The 23,882-nt window shown below is 52.7% G+C and overlaps 1 protein-coding gene across 2 annotated transcripts in view; it reads left to right on the plus strand.

Annotated features, from left to right (window-relative positions):
- The window catches only part of LOC116950560 (uncharacterized), a 40,262-nt gene extending 22,350 nt beyond the window's left edge, over positions 1-17,912 (plus strand). For both annotated transcript variants that reach the window (XM_032968440.2, XM_076072833.1), the window contains exons 4-12: positions 4,212-4,981; positions 6,328-6,373; positions 7,338-7,687; positions 9,719-9,814; positions 11,598-11,752; positions 12,188-12,324; positions 13,146-13,310; positions 14,594-14,682; positions 15,219-17,912. In XM_032968440.2, coding sequence (XP_032824331.1) covers positions 4,212-4,981; positions 6,328-6,373; positions 7,338-7,687; positions 9,719-9,814; positions 11,598-11,752; positions 12,188-12,324; positions 13,146-13,310; positions 14,594-14,682; positions 15,219-15,764 — 2,354 coding nt within the window. In that variant the 3' untranslated portion in view covers positions 15,765-17,912. The remainder of the gene's footprint in view (positions 1-4,211; positions 4,982-6,327; positions 6,374-7,337; positions 7,688-9,718; positions 9,815-11,597; positions 11,753-12,187; positions 12,325-13,145; positions 13,311-14,593; positions 14,683-15,218) is intronic.
- The last annotated feature ends 5,970 nt before the right edge of the window (positions 17,913-23,882 follow it).

Below are 23,882 nucleotides of genomic sequence, written 5' to 3' on the forward strand. Positions count from 1 at the left end.
CTATATCCACGGTTCCCTACCTCTACACATCCTATATCCACGGTGCCCTACCTCTACACATCCTATATCCACGGTGCCCTACCTACACATCCTATGTCCACGGTGCCCTACCTACACATCCTATATCCACGGTGCCCTACCCACACATCCTATATCCACGGTGCCCTACCCACACATCCTATATCCACGTTGCCCTACCTCTACACATCCTATATCCACGGTGCCCTACCTACACATCCTATATCCACGGTGCCCTACCCACACATCCTATATCCACGGTGCCCTACCCACACATCTTATATCCACGGTGCCCTACCCACACATCCTATATCCACATTGCCCTACCTTCACATCCTATATCCACGGTGCCCTACCTACACATCCTATATCCACGGTGCCCTACCTACACATCCTATATCCACGGTGCCCTACCTACACATCCTATATCCACAGTGCCCTACCTACACATCCTATATCCACTGTGCCCTACCTACACATCCTATATCCACGGTGCCCTACCTACACATCCTATATCCACGGTGCCCTACCCACACATCCTATATCCACGGTGCCCTACCCACACATCCTATATCCACGGTGCCCTACCCACACATCCTATATCCACGGTGCCCTACCCACACATCCTATATCCACGGTGCCCTACCCACACATCCTATATCCACGGTGCCCTACCCACACATCCTATATCCACGGTGCCCTACCTACACATCCTATATCCACGGTGCCCTACCCACACATCCTATATCCACGGTGCCCTACCTACACATCCTATATCCACGGTGCCCTACCTACACATCCTATATCCACGGTGTCCTAGCTACACATCCTATATCCACGGTGCCCTACCTACACATCCTATATCCACGGTGCCCTACCCACACATCCTATATCCATGGTGCCCTACCCACACATCCTATATCCACGGTGCCCTACCTCTACACATCCTATATCCACGGTGCCCTACCTACACATCCTATATCCACGGTGCCCTACCCACACATCCTATATCCACGGTGCCCTACCTACACATCCTATATCCACGGTGCCCTACCTACACATCCTATATCCACGGTGCCCTACCCACACATCCTATATCCACGGTCCCCTACCTACACATCCTATATCCACGGTGCCCTACCTACACATCCTATATCCACGGTGCCCTACCTCTACACATCCTATATCCACGTTGCCCTACCTCTACACATCCTATATCCACGGTGCCCTACCTACACATCCTATATCCACGGTGCCCTACCCACACATCCTGTATCCACGGTGCCCTACCTACACATCCTATATCCACGGTGCCCTACCCACACATCCTATATCCACGGTGCCCTACCCACACATCCTATATCCACGGTGCCCTACCTACACATCCTATATCCACGGTGTCCTAGCTACACATCCTATATCCACGGTTCCCTACCTCTACACATCCTATATCCACGTTGCCCTACCTCTACACATCCTATATCCACGGTGCCCTACCTACACATCCTATATCCACGGTGCCCTACCCACACATCCTATATCCACGGTGCCCTACCTACACATCCTATATCCACGGTGTCCTAGCTACACATCCTATATCCACGGTTCCCTACCTCTACACATCCTATAACCACGGTGCCCTACCTCTACACATCCTATATCCACCGTGCCCTACCCACACATCCTATATCCACGGTGCCCTACCCACACATCCTATATCCACGGTTCCCTACCTCTACACATCCTATATCCACGGTGCCCTACCTCTACACATCCTATATCCACGGTGCCCTACCTACACATCCTATGTCCACGGTGCCCTACCTACACATCCTATATCCACGGTGCCCTACCCACACATCCTATATCCACGGTGCCCTACCCACACATCCTATATCCACGTTGCCCTACCTCTACACATCCTATATCCACGGTGCCCTACCTACACATCCTATATCCACGGTGCCCTACCCACACATCCTATATCCACGGTGCCCTACCCACACATCCTATATCCACGTTGCCCTACCTCTACATATCCTATATCCACGGTGCCCTACCTACACATCCTATATCCACGGTGCCCTACCCACACATCCTATATCCACGGTGCCCTACCTACACATCCTATATCCACGGTGTCCTAGCTACACATCCTATATCCACGGTTCCCTACCTCTACACATCCTATAACCACGGTGCCCTACCTCTACACATCCTATATCCACCGTGCCCTACCCACACATCCTATATCCACGGTGCCCTACCCACACATCCTATATCCACGGTTCCCTACCTCTACACATCCTATATCCACGGTGCCCTACCTCTACACATCCTATATCCACGGTGCCCTACCTACACATCCTATGTCCACGGTGCCCTACCTACACATCCTATATCCACGGTGCCCTACCCACACATCCTATATCCACGGTGCCCTACCCACACATCCTATATCCACGTTGCCCTACCTCTACACATCCTATATCCACGGTGCCCTACCTACACATCCTATATCCACGGTGCCCTACCCACACATCCTATATCCACGGTGCCCTACCCACACATCCTATATCCACGGTGCCCTACCCACACATCCTATATCCACGTTGCCCTACCTACACATCCTATATCCACGGTGCCCTACCTACACATCCTATATCCACGGTGCCCTACCTACACATCCTATATCCACGGTGCCCTACCCACACATCCTATATCCACGGTGCCCTACCTACACATCCTATATCCACGGTGTCCTAGCTACACATCCTATATCCACGGTGCCCTACCTCTACACATCCTATATCCACGGTGACCTACCCACACATCCTATATCCACGGTGCCCTACCCACACATCCTAGATCCACGGTGCCCTACCTACACATCCTATATCCACGGTGCCCTACCTCTACACATCCTATATCCACGGTGCCCTGCCTACACATCCTATATCCACGGTGCCCTACCCACACATCCTATATCCACGGTGCCCTACCTACACATCCTATATCCACGGTGCCCTACCTACACATCCTATATCCACGGTGCCCTATCCACACATCCTATATCCACGGTGCCCTACCTACACATCCTATATCCACGGTGCCCTACCCACACATCCTATATCCACGGTGCCCTACCTACACATCCTATTTCCACGGTGTCCTAGCTACACATCCTATATCCACGGTGCCCTACCCACACATCCTATATCCACGGTGCCATACCCACACATCCTATATCCACGGTGTCCTAGCTACACATCCTATATCCACGGTGCCCTACCCACACATCCTATATCCACGGTGCCATACCCACACATCCTATATCCACGGTGCCCTACCTACACATCCTATATCCATGGTGTCCTAGCTGCACATCCTATATCCACGGTGCCCTACCTCTACACATCCTATATCCACGGTGCCATACCCACACATCCTATATCCACGGTGCCCTACCCACACATCCTATATCCACGGTGCCCTACCTACACATCCTATATCCACGGTGCCCTACCTCTACACATCCTATATCCATGGTGCCCTACCTCTACACATCCTATATCCACGGTGCCCTACCTACACATCCTATATCCACGGTGCCCTACCTACACATCCTATACCCACGGTGCCCTACCCACACATTCTATATCCACGGTGCCCTACCCACACATCCTATATCCACGGTGCCCTACCTACACATCCTATATCCACGGTGCCCTACCTCTACACATCCTATATCCACGGTCCCCTACCCACACATCCTATATCCACGGAGCCCTACCTACACATCCTATACCCACGGTGTCCTAGCTACACATCCTATATCCACGGTGCCCAACCTGCACTTCCTCTACCCACAGAGCTCCTCTTTAGTACTCGTGCACGTTTTCCAATGGAAGCGACCGAGCCGTGCCAGGGCCGTGCCGAGTCGGCCTGACACGGCTCAGCAGGCGCCAGGTTGCTTTTCCACTGCGGAAGCCGAGCCGCTGACGTCAGACGCAATGAAGCAGCGGAGAATTGTCTCGATTCCATGGTGACGCTGCGTCCTCACGGCATTGGGACTGATGTCACGCGCGATGAGCGATTCGAGACGTGCGTATGCAACGCGGTGACTCTGTTGGCGCGGCATAATTTGTCACGAGCGCTAATTCGCTTGGAATTCTGCTCTTCTGACTCCACAGTTGGGGCCGACAGAGGTGGGGCTACCCCTGGCGAATTCAACGACACCACCAACGATGACGACGACGATGACGACGGTAACGGCACGAGGAGTAGCTCGGCTCCGGCTCGAGCGCGCGGAGTTCCGGCACCTCGGCACGGGCGTCCGCAGAAACGTCCGAGGACTATCCCGGTGCCCTACAAGGACTCCTCGGCTGCTGAGGACCCATGGCCGGCCAATGATGTGCCTGCGCCGGCAGAATCGAAGGAGGACCCCCCCCCGGCCAGGACCCTACAGGCGTCCAGGAGAGTGCCCGTGCTTGCAGAGCCCAAAGAGGATCGAGCGAAGCTCCAAAGGGTGTCCAGGAAAGGACCAGCGACGGCAAAGCCCACGGACGACTCGCCAGACACCCCACAGGTGGCCAGGAAAGTTCCCATGCCGGTGGAATCGGCAGAGGACCTACGCAAGACCCCAAGGGCGTCCAGGAAAGTGTCCGTGTTGGCCGAACCAAAGGAGGACTGCCCGGCCAAGGTGGCACCACCTGCAGCCAAGCAAGTGCCGGGATCCGAGGACCGAAAGGAAGAATCGCCGCTGCCTGCTGAGACCCCACGGCCAGCCAGGAAGGTGCCCGCGCCCGTGGATGAACTTGAGGTGCCCCCTGCTATGACCGCACGGACGGCCTGGAAAGTTTCAGTTTCCGGGGAATCGCAGGAGGTCCCGCGGGCGTCCGAGGAAATTTCCGGCGAAGCCCAGTTGGTGAAGCGTGTGTGCCACGATGAGATTTCGCTTGCTGTGAGTGTTTTTATTTTTGTTAACACAACTTGCTATGCAAAACAATAGACTAGCTGGCCATCAGTAACTCCACCCACTTAAACAGTGGGTGGAGTTACTTGGACAGTGGGTGAGGTTACTTGGACAGTGGGTGGGGTTACTTGGACAGTGGGTGGAGTTACTTGGACAGTGGGTGAGGTTACTTGGACAGTGAGTGGAGTTATTTGGACAGTGGGTGGAGTTACTTGGACAGTGAGTGGAGTTATTTGGACAGTGGGTGGAGTTACTTGGACAGTGGGTGAGGTTACTTGGACAGTGAGTGGAGTTATTTGGACAGTGGGTGGGGTTACTTGGACAGTGGGTGGAGTTACTTAGACAGTGGGTGGGGTTACTTGGACAGTGGCTGGGGTTACTTGGACAGTGAGTGGAGTTACTTGGACAGTGAGTGGAGTTACTTGGACAGTGGGTGGAGTTACTTGGACAGTGGGTGGGGTTACTTGGACAGTGAGTGGAGTTACTTGGACAGTGAGTGGGTGGAGTTACTTGGACAGTGGGTGGAGTTACTTGGACAGTGAGTGGGGTTACTTGGACAGTGAGTGGAGTTACTTGGACAGTGAGTGGGTGGAGTTACTTGGACAGTGGGTGGAGTTACTTGGACAGTGGGTGGAGTTACTTGGACAGTGGGTGGAGTTACTTGGCCAGTGGGTGGAGTTACTTGGACAGTGAGTGGAGTTACTTGGACAATGAGTGGGTGGAGTTACTTGGACAGTGAGTGGGTGGGGTTACTTGGACAGTGAGTGAAGTTACTTGGACAGTGAGTGGAGTTATTTGGACAGTGGGTGGGGTTACTTGGACAGTGAGTGGAGTTACTTGGACAGTGAGTGGAGTTACTTGGACAGTGGGTGGAGTTACTTGGACAGTGACTGGAGTTACTTGGACAGTGGGTAGTGCTATTTGTTTAGTGGGCGTGGCTGTAAAAGTGGGCGGGGCTGATGAAGGGCGTGTCCCAGTTGAACCGACGAAAAATGCTGTATCCTTTGCCAGAGAGATTAATAGTGAGAAAAGCATGTATTTAATTACGTGCAGAACTACACACCTTGCCAGTCACCGGGGTTTGATTCCCTGCTGTGGACAATATTGGTGGCAAGTGGGGGTGTGAACCTGTCCTGGACCTCTCCTAAGTTGATTGAGACATGAGTACCTGGCGCCGTTTATGAATGTCTAGTGAGACAAGGTCACGTTACCTATCATGTGCGTGTTGGCCTTAATGGATGTTCACTAACAGCACCTACCCCAACAGTCTGTTAAAGGCGATATGGGGGATCTTTGTGTGTGTACATTGGTGTTGTTATCTTGTTTTCCTGAAGCTGCCTGGACCCACAGCTCCAAATGTCTCCTTGCAGAATCCTCAAGGTACCAGCAACACAACCCTAGCCCTGAGCCTAACCCCACACTCGCACTGACACTAACTCTTCCTCTATCACTAGGACTGACACTGACACGAAATCTTACTCGATCACTAGGACTGACACTAACACTAACCTCACTCTTTCACTGACACTAACTCTTACTCTGTCAATAGGGCTGACACCAACACTAACTTGACACTGACCATAGTCCTGACATGAAACTAGCACCAACACTCATCTAAACTTGACACGCACACCGGCTCTAAAATACTGACACTCGCACGGACGCTAACTCTGGCACTGATTATAACCCTCACCTTAAGCATAACCCCAACCCTAGCCATACATGCTACTGACCTAACGCTAGCCTAAACCAAAGCTTGCAGCTAACATAACACCAAACCCTAGCTCTGAATCTACACCTAGACCAAACCCCTCCTCTTGAATCCGATGCAAATCACAGTTTGATGTCCATTCTTTCTGATAACTTCACTTGCAATCGTATTGGACAACCTCTCCTTGTCTGTTTATATATCGGTGCGATGGTCATCATATATCTGTTCGATGTTTCCCATAACTTAATTTAGTAATTGTAGTTATGGTCAGTCTGCGGATAATCGACAGCAGGAACCCACTTGCACTGTAGGGAATTGATTACTTTTACGTTTGTGCAAAATTTTCGATGTTCTCACGTGACGCGGTTGTTTTTGTGCCGGTTTCTATTTTGCTTCATTCCTGCACGTTATCTTTCTCATTCTGCTGTCGTCAATTTTGTTGACCCAGGTCACTCGCGCTCGCAAACGAGAAGCTACATGCTGCTCTCTCGAGATCCCGCCTCGTTTAAGCAAAATAATCTTGAAACGTGAACCATCCCCCTAGCCTCACCCCCAGCCTATCCCTCACCCCCCCCCCCCCCCAACCGCCGCTGACCCCCGCCTCCTCTGCCTGCCCCGCGCGTCGCCTACTAGATCTGAGCGATGAAAACGATGGCGCCACGATGAACGTTGCTGTGGCTACGCCGGACGCGGACGGGGCAGCCGCCTTTGCGTTCGCCAACGGGTGCGGGGCCGCGGTCGACACGGACGCGGCCCTGGCGGCTTTCTCGGCGGCTTCGGCGGCGGCGGAAGCGCACGCGGCTGCGGCGGACGCGGGATGCAGGAAGAGGACGACTTCGCGGAAGAAGGCGGTGGAATCGGCGGCTGCCGAGGGTAGCAAGCGGTCAAGCGGCGGGCAGAGGCCCAGACGCCCCAGAGCCAGGACCCCTGGCGGCGAGGAGCCACGGCAGGCGGAGGGGGAGAGCCACCAGGGGGAACACGAGGTGAGGCTTTCACGGGGGGCCGGCCGTCCACTTGTCCTCGTGTGTTGGCCCATGTTTGTGTCTGCGTAGATGTCTCGGTGTGGTCTGTGGATTTCTCTGTGTGTCTGCGTATCTGTCTGTGCATCTCCGTGTGTGTGCATTTGTCTTTGTGTGTCTTGTGTACCTCTCTGCAGTTGTCTGTTTATCTCTCTGTGTGTCTGTGTATGTCTGTTTGTGTGTATGACCGTGTCAGATGGAATGATGTGGTACGAGAGGATATGGAGCTCGGTTGACTTGCAAATAACTGGTACCAGCGGTGTCAAGGATTGACCTCTGTGGAGGAGGTTACTGGGCAGTTAGAGGCAGACGCCCTCCAGCAAAAACGGAGGGCGGAGGAGCGACACTCACAACATCGAGCGGAGCGCCAGGTGATTAAAACACAGCAAGTTGGCACAGTGGGGGGCACAGGTGGTGCATCGGTCAATGGTGTCAATCAGTCAACCCATGGCACCTGGGTCTGTCCCGTGACCTCCTGGCAGCGGTCCTTGCACACAGCCTGGCACGAGGGCCATGGTGACGTCACCGCCACTTCGTGGCAAATGGCGGTTGGCGTTGTGTCTGTGTATCTCTTTGCCTCTGTGTGTCTCTGTATATCTGTGTGTTTCCGTGTATTTATCTGTGTGTGTGTACCGTATTTTCCCGCATATAACCCGCATACGCATATAACTCGCAGACGCATATACCCCGCAAAAATAGCGTTTTGTGTAAAACAAATTTCAGATAGCCCGCACCTCCATATACCCCGCATGCATTCATATCTTTAACGTCATTACTGCAGCTTAATTCCATTATATTAATACGAAGTTTACTTTTGTAATACATTCCACTATCAATTGTTAACATTAAAATCATAACGTGCACAAAGAAAACAAACTAACTGGAAAACAGTGAACTTAAAACAGTAAATAAGTAACAAAAGTAAATATCCAATAAATAAGTAACACACAACTGGTAGATAAGTAAGTAAGCTTTGTTTCAAACTTCCAATGGCTCTGTTGCCAGGAGGCAATGGCGTTACCGTAGTGCCGCTACTGGACCGGTAGTTACCCCTGTACAGTTTTAGCACTGGTAGATTGCGCACTGCGCAGACAATAGCGGCACTACGGTTACGCCATTGCCTCATGGCAACAAAGTGATTGGAAGTTTGAAACAAAGCTCATGGTCGCGACTGTATAGTGCTCAGCCAATAGCAGCGGCCTAAGGGACTCAGCAATTGATTCCGCGTCTGGTAGACACTTGTTAAGACCCTTCCCATTGTGCAATCCATAGCCTCAGCTGAAACTTTCTCACCCCCCTACAGCCACTGAAAGTATTACGGTTAACAAAGTGTACCCACTTCAAACATTGTCGTTTCATTGTACAAACAATTCGAATAATTTAAAACGTGATAACATGTGCAATTTTAGTGTTAGTGGTTTATTCAGCAGTGCTTTAGTCAAAGGTAAGTGTTGCATAGTGGATAGTCCTACCATGAAAAAATTAAACGAGTTATGACATGTCACACGTGTAAAATATTTTTTGGGATAGCCCGCACTTCCATATACCCCGCAGGGTCTTGTTTTGTTTGTAAAAAGTGGTATACCCCGCGGGTTATATGCGTGAAAATACGGTATCTGTATCTGTGTATCTCTGTGTGTGTCTGTGTATCTCTGTGTATCTCTTTGTGCATCTGTGTATCTCTATTTGTGTGTGTGTATCTCTCTGTGTGTCTGTGTATCTGTCTGCCAGTTCAGTCTACCCCTCCTCCCCCTCCCTGCCCCCCTACGCCTTCACCCACTCAGCCACGTAAATGGGTCCCCCACGGTGAGCCGATCATGAGCCGCGTACGGCGCGCAAGGATCTGTCGTTAAACTGCTTTGACTGTGAACGCGCCGAAGGCTGGCCGCGTGGTGCTCGGCGGTGTGGGGGCGGCGTGCCCCATGAGTGATCCCCCCCATCCCATCCCCACCCCCACCCCATCCCCACCCCCCCCCCCGCCCTCCTTTGCGACAGAAGCGGCCAAAGTCGGACCCCGGCGGCGTGGAAGAGACCGCGTGGCCTCCCGTGGCCTCCTCGCCCCCCGGCAAGGCCGAACAGAAACGGCATCAGGTGATGAAAGGGGGGTGGGTGGTGGGTGGGGAGGTATCGGAAGGTTTGTTTCTTGCTTTGGGCTGTTGGAGGAAATCCGCTGGGGAGAACCTGGAGGGGGAAACCCGTTGCTGAACAGGGGGAGAGCGTACAAACTCCACACGGAGAAGGGCGGCCCTTGAGTCAGCGATCGAACCCAGGCCCTTTCAGCTGCGAGGCACGAGTTCATCACCACTTAGGCCTTGCCTGCGTATTGAGGCTGGCCTGCCTGAGATCTATTCGGGCTGGATTGCGTGTGGAGCTCGGGAATCCTCGACAGATGTGGACACGGCCCGGCCGGTGAGAGACGGCACGTTTCGGGATAGCGATTGTCGGTTCAGTGATTGTCGGTTCAGTGATTGTCAGTTCGGTGATTGTCGGTTCGGTGATTGTCGGTTCAGTGATTGTCGGTTCAGTGATTGTCGGTTCGGTGATTGTCGGTTCGGTGATTGTCGGTTCAGTGATTGTCGGTTCAGTGATTGTCGGTTCGGTGATTGTCGGTTCGGTGATTGTCGGTTCAGTGATTGTCGGTTCAGTGATTGTCGGTTCGGTGATTGTCGGTTCGGTGATTGTCGGTTCAGTGATTGTCGGTTCAGTGATTGTCGGTTCGGTGATTGTCGGTTCGGTGATTGTCGGTTCGGTGATTGTCGGTTCGGTGATTGTCGGTTTAGTGATTGTCGGTTCGGTGATTGTCGGTTCGGTGATTGTCGGTTCGGTGATTGTCGGTTCGGTGATTGTCGGTTCAATGATTGTCGGTTCAGTGATTGTCGGTGCAGTGATTGTCGGTTCGGCGATTGATTCTTACCAACAGCGTTGTACCCTGCGGCACACCACGGGAAGGGCAGCAGAGTCAAATGTATAATGCACGAGAAAAGTAACAGGAAAGGGGAGAGAGCGGAATCTTAACCTTAAATAATTCACATAGCGCCTTCTCCACGGCGCTTTAAAAAGAATTAACAGCGGCACAACGTGTGACTGTAGTAGTGGGGATTAGGTGAATGAAATAGACGAGAGGAAGCAATGGGGGGGGGCGAATCTGTGATGATGCCTGAATTCGGTGCAAGCGAAATTGAAGACGGTAAACGAACGCTTTCTACGCAGGGTCTTGTGCTGTCCCCCAGTATCTTACAGTCAGCATGTGCTGCGCGTGAATTATCCACGTCGTGCTCTACTCAAACACTTATATACAGATTATAAATACACGCACACATGCGTTGGCAAAGATCACCCATATAGCCTTAACAGACTAGGAAAACAAGTGATGTTAGCGAGTAGCACCGATGAAGGCCGGCACGGCACACGAAGGGGGTGGGTGGCCAGCACCACGGCAAGACAGTGCACGTATCAGAGCATCCCTAGCTCGTGGTGAGACTAGGCCGTCTCATGGTGTAGGCCAATCGGTTTCAAAGACAATGCCATATATAATTATCAGAGCATGTTTGTTTGCATGTTCACCACAAGGTACTGCGTGTGGTTAATACAGACTTCATAACTTGAAAAAGTTTTCTATTTTGAATATCTTAACACCTATCGTATTGCTAGAAAGGGTAAAACCTATTCTTGCTTTTCAAAAGTCTTGTGGATTTTTGTGTTTAGTTTATTGTCCTTCCCCCGCACCTCCGATTACAGCACGTGCACACACACTCACCACCTCGCGTGCCCATACCAATCTTCGTAGGCGCCCGTGTAACAGCACTTGACCCAACAGTCTGTTAAAGGCTACACGGCGGGGGGGGGGGATCCTTTCGTCCCCTGTGTGCGGCAGTGCACCGAGTGCAGCAAGAGCTACGCGAGCCAGAGGCAGCTGGAGATGCACACGTCGTTGAAGCACCGGAACGAGGGGCTGTGCATGTGCGACATGTGCGGCGTGACGCTGGGGACCCGGCAGGGGCTCCACATGCACATCAAGACCCAGCACAAGTGAGCGGCGTGCTCTTGGTGGCGTGTGCGTCTGTCGGGTCATCTCGGGCAGGTAACCCACAACACCCTGGACCTGCTCCCGTGGCCTCGTGCCAGCAGCACAAACGGGCACGGCTCGGGCTGGAGAACAGGTGGGCTGATGCTGGTGCAGGGGGAGGAGGTGGAGCCCAGTGGACCCGTGAACGACCGGTACCAGCGGTGCTGAGATTGGCCTTTGTGGAGGAGGCTGCTACTGGGCAGTTGGAGGCAGTCCCATGACCTCCTACCGGCGAGCCTTCGACACTCGCCGCAAAGTAGCCTGGCACACGTACCGTGGTGATGTGTGCCCGTCATTTAGCGGCGAATGGCGGCCATTATTATTGTATGTACGTCTGTGAGTGTCTACGTGCGTGTATCTCTGTGTGTGTCGTGTACGCGTGTGTTGCACACCCACAGGGATGAGCGCACGTTTGTGTGCGAGTTCTGCGGTCAGCGCTACGGGCAGCGCACGGGGCTCATGATTCACCGGCGCAAGCACACGGGGGAGCGCCCCTTCTCCTGCTCCATCTGTGGCAAGGACTTCATGTCACGTGGTGCGTGCAGCTCTTTAGATAGACCAGTACCGGCCCTCTACCGGCCCAGTATCAGCCTTTTACCAACCCACTACCAGCACAGTATCTGCCCTCTACCAGCCCAGTATCGGCCGTCTTCCACTCCAGCTCTCTACTGGCTCAGTATCAACTCAGTAGCGCTCTCTACTGGCCCGTTTTCAGCCATGTACCTGCTCAGTACCAACCTGGGAGCAGTCATTACCCATGTCTTGCTTGTTCAATGTTAATGTGCCCTATTATTGAGGGTCTACTGCGTGTTATCTTGGTGTGGTTTGGGATTATTTTGTTGTTTTTGCTGTCTTGCTCTACCTTGATAAATCTGACGTATATAATGATTCTACCATTTATGTTTAGTTAATTGCCCGCCATTTTCTCTGTTTCGTGCTCCTTTCGTCGTGTTTTTGTGGGCCCTGTTCGCTGTTGCGGCCCACTGACCCCCGCCCCTTACGGAGACATCTGTGACAAAAGAGCTTCATAGCTCATCGGATTCCTCCTGAAGTCTAAATCTAAAAAAATTCTGATCAAAGATTCTGTTACCGGCCCGGCACCAGCCAAGTGATGGCCCTGTCGTTGCCATGAACCGCACCACCGATTATCCCCGCACCTCCGATGAGTACGTTTGGCTACGGACGGTGCGAAAGAAGTTCAACGTGCATGCAAACCAGTGCAGTTGTAACCCTGTTCTGGTGCCCTCCTGGCCCAATACCAAACAATCAACTCGCTCCTATCCTCCTTCCAATCCCGCTCCTCTCCCTCCTCCCCGTTCCCTCCACGACCGCCCCCCCCCCCGTTGCCGCGTGCAGGAACGATGGCCAAGCATGAACGCACGCACACGGGCGAGCGCCCGGTCCCGTGTGAGCGCTGCGGCCGAGGCTTCGCTGACCGCGGCTCGCTCGTGCGTCACATGCAGAGCGTCCACTCGGATGGGCCGCTGCTCTCCTGCACACTCTGCTTCAAGCCCTTCAAGTGTACGCAGCCCACCGCCCTCACCCACCAGCTCCCCACCCCCTCCCCAACCCCTCCTCACCCCCTCCTCATTCCCTCCTCACCCCCTCCTCATCCCCTCCCCACCCCCTCCTCACCCCCTCCTCATCCCCTCCTCAACCCCTCCTCATCCCCTCCTCACCCCCTCCTCACCCCCTCCTCATCCCCTCCTCAACCCCTCCTCACCCCCTCCTCACCCCCTCCCCACCCCCTCCTCATCCCCTCCTCACCCCCTCCTCACCCCCTCCTCACCCCCTCCTCAACCCCTCCTCATCCCCTCCTCATCCCCTCCTCACCCCCTCCTCACCCCCTCCTCACCCCCTCCTCATCCCCCTCCTCACCCCGTCCTCACCCCCTCCTCATCCCCTCCTCAACCCCTCCGCACCCCCTCCTCATCCCCTCCTCATCCCGTCCTCACCCCCTCCTCACCCAGCCGCCACGGCACACCACATACAGTTGTGAATGTGCTTCCCCATTGTTGGATGAATCTGAACTCGTTCCTTACTCCCTGCTAAGGAACGAGTTCCCCACCTCCGTACCAAATCTACGAATACTTTTCAGGATTTTGAGAAGGCCTTCGCCCAGCAGTGGATCATGGCTGATGACTTTGAGACTTTCCTGCTTAAAGGACAGTCCACCATCGTGGTGATGGTGGTGGTTATGATACTGTGAGAAGCTATGAGTATGGTGCCACAAGTTTGGATGTCAACTTCACTTGTGTGTTTCTCTCTCTCCTCCCCTCTCCATTCTCTCCTCTGAGTCATCACTCTTCACACTCTCCCCTCTTTCTCTCCTGTCCTCTGAACTCTCCTCTCCCTCTGCACCCTCTCTCTCCATTCTCCTACATCTCCTATCCACCCTCCATCTCTCTCCACTCCACTCACCACTTTTCCCACTCTCTTTCCTATCTCTCTACCTAATTTTTTATTTCTCTTCTCTCACCACCCCCCCCCCTTTCTCTCGTCCCTCTTGTATTTCCTCTCTCCCCGTTTGTATTTCCTCTCTCCCCGTTTACACTCTGTGTTGTCTCTACGTCTCTCTCTCTCAAGTCTCTCCACACTCTCTCTCCCATCTTTCCCCTTTCTTAAACCTCCTCTCGCATGTCTCTCCCTTATCTCCCCCCACCTCCTTTTCCCCTTATCGACTCTCTCTGTCCCCCCCCATCTTTCATCTCCCTTCTGTCTTTCTCTCTCTCTCTCTCTCATCTCCCTCCACTCTCTTTCCCTGCCCCATCTCTCCCCACCTGTTGCGTCTCTCCGTGCGCCAGCGAGCGACCAGCTGCGTGCTCACCTCCGCCGGCACACGGGGCAGCGCAAGTTCAACTGCTCTCTGTGCGAATACAAGTTCACTCGTCAGGTGTGGGGGGCGGGGGTGGGTGTGTGCGGGGGGGGGGCGGGGTGGTGGCGATGATGAGGAGGGTAACAATGTCACAGCCATCTTCATCGTCACTTCGTCATTGGCATCATCGTCATCACCATCGTCAGTATTCTCGCCACTAACGTTGCCATCGGAGACATTGTTATCGGCAGCAGCATCATCATCAGCTTCGTCAGTGTAATCAATATTCTCGTCAGCTTCATTGGCGCATCGTTGTTGTTGTTGTCACCATCATCTTCGTCAGCATCATTACCTTCAGCTTCGTCATCACCATTGTTGCTATTACCATTGCCATCATCGTTAGATTCAACATCAGTCAGGAGCGCCACGGTGTTGTCCCATCATGAATCCCTGCTCCTTGAACAATCCCTGTCAGCAATCTCTGCCCCGTCAAAAGTCCCTGTCAACAACAATCCTTGCCCTGTCAACAATCCCTGTCCTGTCCACTCGCCGCGGTGTCAGCCGATGGACATATTTTCACGGCCCTCTCTTCCCCCTCCCCTCCCCCACACCAGGCCCACCTGCGGCGGCACATGGAGGTCCACGGCCGTGTCACCGACTACTGCCCGCAGATGCGGCGGCTGCGCACCACCGCTGCCGGTGACCAGGAGAACGCCGCCACCGCCGACTCCTCGCAGCAGCAGCAGCAGCAGCAGTTGCAGCTCCAGCTGCAGCAGCATCTCCCACCGGGCACGGCGCTCACCGTCCCCGTCGCCGGGCAGCCCTCGCTGCTGACCTACACCATCACTCCGTCGACGTTGAGCGCCAGCCACAGCCTGGCGCTCGCCGTGGACCTGCTCAACGACGTGAGCGGCGAGGGTGGCGAGGTGGCCGTGGAGGAGGTGGAGGAGATGGGCCAGGAGCAGCACGAGCATGAGCAGCAGCTGCTTCAGCTGCAGCAGCAGTTTCAGCAGCACCAGCAGCAGCAGCAGCAGGAGGACGAGGAGCAGCAGGTGGCGGACGTGGCGACGGTGGCCGGTGGGGACGACCCGGGGGTGGCGCTGCTGCTGAAGCTGGCCGAGCAGAACCCAGGGGACGTGTTCGTGCTGATGCAGTCGTGAGTGGCGGTGACCGTCATCGGCGTCGTCAACGCCAGCAGCCACTTGATCGGTGGCAGTGAGTGACGTGTCGGCGTTGAGGGAGCGTGCTTTGGATAAAAGCACTCTCGCTAGAAACTGAAACACTGGCGGGGGTGGGGAGGGCCCTCTGTGGCTCGTCAGATTGACCCGGAGCAATTTCTCACTGGACTCCTACCCCCCCCTCCCATCCCCCCGATATGACGATGTGCTCCTGACGAGTATGTTGGGGGTAACCGCAATCGCTTGATCTCACCACCCTGCTGGGAGAAGGTGCTTCCCCACCAGAGGGCGTTCTAGGGACACGAGCGATATGTTAACAAATGAGAGGGGAGTGGGGGGAGCGATGGGCCCCCCATTCGGTCCATCCGGCTGCTTTGTCGGTAGCAGGTGGGTTTGGGGAACCTCACCGGGGCCAGTGCTTGAAGAGTCTCGGTGAATTCGCTTCCACGACGCGCTTATTGCGGGCCTGTCCCGGACTGCCCCACCACTATTATAGAGGGTGTATTGGGCCTCCTCTTCCACACTCGCCAGACTCCTTGGAATAGGTAGAAGTACCCACACACCGCGACACGGGCCCATGCGTTTGGCAAGCTGCTGGGTGAACAGGCAGTGGGGGTTGGGTGGGATTCAAGAATCTTGGCAATTGTTTCGACTGCGGCCCCGGGGAGATCTTCATCACCATTATTTACATCATCATCACCACCATAAATGACTGTCACCAGCACCGCCACCATCGTCATCAGTTTAATCCATGTCACTATCATTGCCGCCCGTAAAAATGTTTTCACGATCGTCATCCTGATCATAATCATCGTCGTGTCAACATTGTCACCGCCATTGTCCACATCATTGTCATCTTTGCGCATGGGGGGGGAGGGGGGGGAGGTCTGACCTGCCCGGATGTCACGTGCTGACTTCCTGGGTCCTGTCCGATGATACTGGACGTGGTTTCAACGTCATTTGTTTGGCCTTCGGGTGGTGGAGGGACTTGGCGACACAACGTTTAGCCAGATCCTTTATGCGGCCCGAACCCCCAAAAATGCTAATGTGAACAATATATTTTGTCTAGCATTTAAAGGTTTTATTCGTTACCGGTTCCGTTAATATTTATTGCTATTTTCAATTGTACTCGGCAAATGTTGTCACGAGATCGGAAGCGCTATCCATTGGAGACTCTCGTGGTTCAAGTTTCTCAAGTAAATGTTTCTCAAGTAAACGTTTCTTGAACTGGGTTGAGATCTGAGGAGGCCAGGATGAGTCTCATTCGCACGACGATTTGCTGATGCGCGCACCATCCCAATTGAGTAATTTTCGAGCCATTTTCGAATTCGTTTCAATTTGTCCTCTGCCACAGGCACCCAAGCGGCCCCCACCCCCTCCTCTCGCGTCAACCGTGAGGCGGCACGCCGCCCAGTGTCTTTGTTCTTGGCGTCTTCCTTTCCTTCGACGGCGCGGGAGTGTCCTTACGGTTAATGCACAACCGTAGTAGTAACCGGGGGCGACCGCTGGATTCGAGCCCCCTCCGCGGGCCTCTGCAACAAGCGACAAATGCACAACCCCCGTGGCCGCGCGCGCACGCGTGCCGCTTTACCATCAGAGATGTCGCAGCAAGGAAGCTGGACATCTAATGCTAGAGAATGGCCTGTCTCACGTGGGATGGTATTTATTTTGTTTTTTTGTTGCTCCGATGGCTCTCTACTTCATCGCCGCCGTGCGTGATGATAGGAGCTCTGCGTTCAGTCCCACCGGGCATCGCGATTTGCAATCCCGTTGCGCGTCCCGCTCCGCCGGCCAATCGGCTGCCGGGAAAACGACCCCTGACCCAACATGGCCTGCCGCTGTTGCACAACGCCGAGTCCCCCTGCACAGCATGGCCGCCGTGACGTCGTCCCTCCGTGCATTCAGCCGGGCTGAAGTTGTATATTTACGTTATTAATGCTCGCGAATGTTTGATAAAGTGATGCAAGTGTTATCTTTGCACGCATTTATTTTTGCGAACGTGTTGAGAGTTCGTTTGCCTTGCTTGGCGATGCCGTTAAGTGTAATTTATCCGTGCGCGTGTGTGAAGCGTGTGCCATGCCGGCCTTGATAATTGCTTGCTTAACAGTATTAAAAAGGCTTTCTGATTTGGCTATTTGTGAACAGTGGGTTTCAGTGTGTGGGGGGGAGAGTATTTGTACGCGATTTGGGCGTGTATCGATGTAAGTGTTTTTTTTTTTACGGCCCGAGAATTTTTTTTTTTAAATAGGGGGCTGTTGTTTGGGGATAACCATAGCCAGCACTGCCCCCCCCCTCTCTCTCTCCTTCGCGACGTTTCGCGTCCAGCGTGCGCGCGTGTGTGTGAGCGCACGTAGGGAGCGGTGGTGCATCGGTTGGTGCGCTGCGCTACGAACCCGGTGACCCGAGTTCGATTCCCGCTCGCGGTCAAATCTTGACGATTATCTCAAGCGGTCACGGGGCCCTCCCCTAGGTCGACTCGGCCTCAAATGAGTACTTGGTATGGTGTGGAGTAAACATCGCCACTGGGGAGACAAAGGTGGCCGGGCGTGGTGCTGGCCACCCACCCCCCTCGAGTGCCGTGCCGGCCCTCACAGGTGCTCGCTAACAGCACTTGCCCCAACAGTCTGTTAAAGGCTACACGGGGGATCTCTGTTTGTGTGACAGCACAACACGGAGGCAGTCGCCCTCCAGCACCAACTGAGGGCAGAGGAGCGACGCTCACAACAACGAGCGGAGCGCCGGGCGGCTAAAACGCAGAAAGTTTGCACGTGTGGGGAAGCACAGCTGGTGCATCTCAGTCAGTCTCCCCGTGGCACCTGGGTCTGTTCCGTGACCTCGCGGCATTTGGCGAGCCATCGAAGACGGTCACTGCATCGCACGGCGCTTTTAGTTGCGCTTCTGCGACCGTCTGGAACGCTCTTCCGATATGAGGAAGCCACCGGAGCTATGCAATTTTAAAATCGAGATCGACAAACTCATTTCTTTAGAACTGCTTTTTGTGTTCTAGATTTGAAGCTTTCTTGACTGCAAGGATCCATACTCTTTGGTTCTATTCGGTAAAGACACGTAGGTAAAAAATAAAACAACAAAAATCACGACGTTTCGGCCACAACACAAGTGGCCTTCATCAGGTTGGCTGTTATTGTGTTGTGGCCGCAACGTCGTGATTTTTGTTTTATTTTTTTTACCTTCGTGACTTTACCCAATAGAACCAAAGAGTATGGATCCTAGCAGTCACGAAAGCTTTAAATCTAGAATTTACCGAATAGAACCAAAGAAGAGTATGCTTTTTGTGTTTCAGTTTGTGTGTTCTTCCCACGACACCTCCGATTCAGACGGTTGCCAACTATGTTCAACGGACGTACAGCGGACCTCGGCCCGCTTCACGTGGACTAAAAGTGCACCGAGCATGGCACGATCGCCGTGGTGGCGGGCGGCGGTTGTGATTGTTGTTGTTGTTGAGTTGTCCACGTGTGCGCGTGTGGACGTTGATATTGGCCGACTTGGGCAATGTTCGCATCGCCTTCGCGTAAACTCCCGTAGGGCATCGGAATTGGGGCGGTTCACAGAATAAGTAATATTTAAAAAAAAACACGCTTTCATGAAATGTACCGTACTAGTAATGGCAGAACTCCACGACTCCAGGAAGTGGCCCCGAAGCTTGCCACAACGTAAGGGGACCGTGGCCAATTACAGCCAACGTCAGTTGAGCGTGGATAATTAGACCCAAGCCGAAACATAACATATACAAAAGAATGTTTAATTTTTTTTATATGATATAATATAGTATTGTTATCAGTATGACATAAGTATACAAAGTTGGCAGTCGATACCACATTGGGAAGTGGGTTAAAATTGAGTTACAAGATTTGAGGATTCAACAACAACAGACTGAGTTAAATGAAAGCGTGTAATGTACGAAGTTGTTCGGTACTCGGGGGGGGTGGGGGGGGCTTGGAGTAGGGGGGGTAGGGTGGTGGAATAGGGTGGGGGGTGGTGGAATGGTGTGGGGAGGGGTGGAGTAGGGGGGGGGGGTGGTGGAATAGGGTGGGGGGGTGTGGGGAGGGGGTGGAGTAGGGGGAAATAAGACCAGATATGACCCAAATGACAATTCTTCAGGAACTCGGCTCTTTTGTTCTCACCCTGGTTGAACATAATATACACGTGCTTGAAAAACGTGGTCCGTGGAAGTTGACATCACAGAGCTACTTCTAACATTACTACAACTACCGCTCATCAACACTAGGTGGTGGTGCTGCTGCAACCATTTCAGAGTTGAATTTCGCGATCTACGACCGACGGCCGAATTAAATCAGAGTAGATTTGTTTTTTCGGGTATGTCAACTTAATGAAGACGGTCAATTCTGTGTCGTAAGGCCCTCCACCACCCAACACCGCGAAACAAAAAAATTGAATTGCCACGTGTACAAGCGGTGAACGACGCCTCCAGCTGAGTCGGAGAGCAATTCTCACGGAGAAACGGAGCAATTGGACACGTGGCTTATCGTTATTTTATTTTACAAAGAATGCCTCCGGTATTTTTTTTTTTACAATTGAGGTTGCATTTCTGAATATTTGAATTGTTGGCAGCGTTAACGTTGTGTCGGAGGGTCTTGCGACAACACTTTTTTTGTTGCCAGATTATTGTGGCGTGACCGAAAAATATATTATTAATTCTAATGTTGCCGTACTAAAACCCCACGTGTTTCTCAATTGTAGCAAACTCGCTACAATTGAGAAACCTTGTTTAATCGCAACTCATTTTGTGCGCGAGACTTTGCTTCTTCGGCTCTCCGTGTTAGTTCGCTGGTCTCTGTGCCAGTCGATGTGGACTCTTACGCGAGCCGTTGGTAACCCGGGGTCGGGATCCATCACACTCGGCCCAGCGGTTGGTCGGGCGGGCGGCTGAATCCCGGACTCGAACCCACAATGTCAGCGGTGCCCGGCCTCAGTGGCTACCCGGCATGGCCACAATGACCCCCTCCGCCCTGGGAACACCCCCCCACGCCCTCCACGGTGTTCGATGACTGACGGCTCCAGCTCGTCTGCAGCTCGGCTATTTGATTGGCTGCTGAGGGAGGTGGCCGAGCGCTTGTTGCTATGCCCAGGAATTGTCACTTGACTTGTTTCTCAACTAAATCAAATACAACGCCCCTAGGCCAGCGGTCCTTAACCTTTACTGCAGCCTTGGTTCTCAATCGTAAAAAAAAAAATGTACGACGTTAATAAAAACATCTGTTTTTATGAAACAAAGTAATTGTATTTCCGTACCCGTGCTTAATTTGTGTATCGATCATTTACCTTAAACAAATCTGGCCACATGTCTCGCGCCCCCAGAAAGGGCTTCTCGCACCTCCAGGGGGTGCAGCGTGCACCCCAGGTGAAGAAGAACCACTGACCTATAATATAATACCGGTCGCCGCCAATCTCACCACACAGGCCACCAACATCGCAGCCCTGATCCATGTGGGACGCCTTTTGGCGTTCCCTGGTTTACCACTGGTGGTGAGACAAGGCCGTAAAAGAGGGCCACTGTCTCTGCCGTCGGCCAATCGGTTTAAAAGACAATGCGTACATTATTGTTATCGGAGCATGTTTGCATGTTTTGCCACAAGTAGTGTGTGGCGAGTGCAGACTTTTGATGCCTTGCACGAAAGGTATCTGGTGTTTGAACATGTTAACACAACTCCTGTTTTTATCGGCAGAAAGGTCAAAACCTATTCTTATTTTTGACATTCTCGACCTCACGCTTATCGAGCATTATTTTTGTTCTTTATTTAATTTTCGGCGCAGAAGCCGATGGGGGAGCGTTCGGAGCACAACGCGTTTGCAATTTTGCAAGTACGTAAGTCCTTTCTGCTTTCGTCCTTTTCAGTTCCCAAGTTTTTCTACATCGCCTTGATACAAATTGTCTCCGAAGATGGGACCCCCCCCCCTACCCCCACTTAACAAGCCACACCCCACGCAATCCTGGCTGATGATGACAATGATTCCAATGACGTTACCAAGCCGCGTCCGTCGTCTGCCGTCCAGCGGCACACGTGGGAAACGGAGATGAAGACTTGATATTTTCTCCCAGCTATTTTCGTTTGCTATCCGATTAACCGTGCCATCGAACCGCCGATAACCGTTGGAGGAATCGGTGAATTAATTGCATATTCTCGTCGGCCCCATGAACTTGTTTCGTAGGCCTTCGGTGATAACTTTACAAAGGTTGGAACTGCTGCTGCTGCCCATGTCATTACCACCGTTCATGTTAGTACCACCACCGATAGATTCACTATTTAGTCTGTGCCCTAATTCGATGGTAGCGCGCTGCGTACCGCGGTTATACAAGCAGCTTTAATTTTAAACACTGTGGCCTATGCTTGCAATATAAATATTTTTTCAAGAAGATATATTTTTTTTATCATACAAACGAAAAAAACTTGAAGCATTTTTCGTAGGCCCTTTTAGTCTTCGTAGGCCCCAGGCACAGTGCCTACTGTGGCCTATTTGATAATAGGGCCCTGCCCCAGACTACGATTTGTAAGGCTCCCTTGGGGGACTGGCTTGGCCAGCTTGTAGGATTTCTCACCACACACCGCACCGCATCGTCATCTTGCCTCCCAATTAAATCTCGATTGAGCCTCGAGGGAGCCACGCGTGTCCTGGATGGTGCCCGGCCGTCCCCGTCGCATGCCCAACCGGTCGAGCCAGAACCGGAACTCGACCCCAGTCCGTGTCGACGCAAGCGACCCCGCAGCATTGCACGAAAACCTGGGCATTGTCAATCGAACACGTGGTGTCTATGAGATCCTTTCAGAAGGCCTGGATCAAAAAGTTATAGAAAGGAGACCACCCCCCCCCGCCCTCCAGATGTGGGGGCAAAAAGTTGATCCAACAGGTTTACAACAGCTGTCGACTGCCTAAAAATATTTCCCTCCCCCCCCCCACCCACTCAACAAAAATATTTATTTTGTAGGTACATAAATTATAGCTACACACCCGACAGAGGCAGTAGTATCTGTAGGGTGTGTAGGTATACCGATGTTTACCTACGTATGCCTACACACTCGACAAACAATAGTAGTTTCTGCATACATGGGGAGGGGGGGAGAAAGAGGACATCAGTGGGGGCGACGGGCGAAGCGCAAAGCGCCGATAAGACAAAATGAGACATTTTTGCCGGTGGCAAAGTATGAAAAAATAATACGAATAGGTTTGAGCCTTTCTGGCAATAAAACAGGAGGCGTTAAGATGTGCAAACACCAAATAGAAACCTTTTGTAATGAAACAAGTGTGCATTAACCACACACAGTACTCGTGGTGAACATGGAAACAAACATGCTCTGAGAATAAGAATATGATGGCATTGTCTTTGAATCGGATTGGCCTGCACCAGAGACGGCAGCCTTTTTTATGGTCCAGTCTCACCACAAGTGTCAGACCAGAGACCGCTAAAAGGCGAAAAATGTACAGGGTGTTTGAAAGAGATGGACACAATTTCAAAGCGGTATATTTCACGATGGCAACATGTTACAATTACACAAAAAGTTACAAACGGTTTAATGAGTTATCAAGTTTTACAAACCGTTTTATAAATGCTCTATGTGCCCTCTACCTGCTGTACGGACAACATCGAGACGATAGTTGAATTCGTCCCAAACGCCTCTTAAAGTGTCTTCTTCCACTGAAGTCACCGCTGCCGTGGTTGTGTTTTTGAGGTCATCCAGATTAGTCGCTAATGGTGGCACAAAAACACCACGGGTCTTTTGTGCCACCATGCTCTTTGATATTGGCGGATCAATTCCAAAACGCCGTTGAAACGCACGCTGCACCGCAATTACGGATTCAGTCTTGCTGAACTGCAGAACGCAAAACGCCCCTTGTGTTGCGGGGTTACCGTCTTGCCAATGACTGAGGCTAGGGGCTGTTTGTGCGCTGGGAGACGCATCGAGCGGTAATCACTTGAAACTCTATGCCCCGCCCTCTCTATGCCCCGCCCTCTCTATGCCCCGCCCTTTCAAGTGGTAAGAGTTTCATTCATGGGCGGTTCGTGGGTGCAGAGATATAGCGATTTCAAATCGGGTCCATCTTTTTAAAACACCCGCTACAAAG

Source organism: Petromyzon marinus, chromosome 39, assembly GCF_048934315.1.
Source record: "Petromyzon marinus isolate PM22_M1 ecotype Great Lakes invasive population chromosome 39, UKy_Petmar_22M1.pri1.0, whole genome shotgun sequence".
Taxonomy (NCBI): domain Eukaryota; kingdom Metazoa; phylum Chordata; class Hyperoartia; order Petromyzontiformes; family Petromyzontidae; genus Petromyzon; species Petromyzon marinus.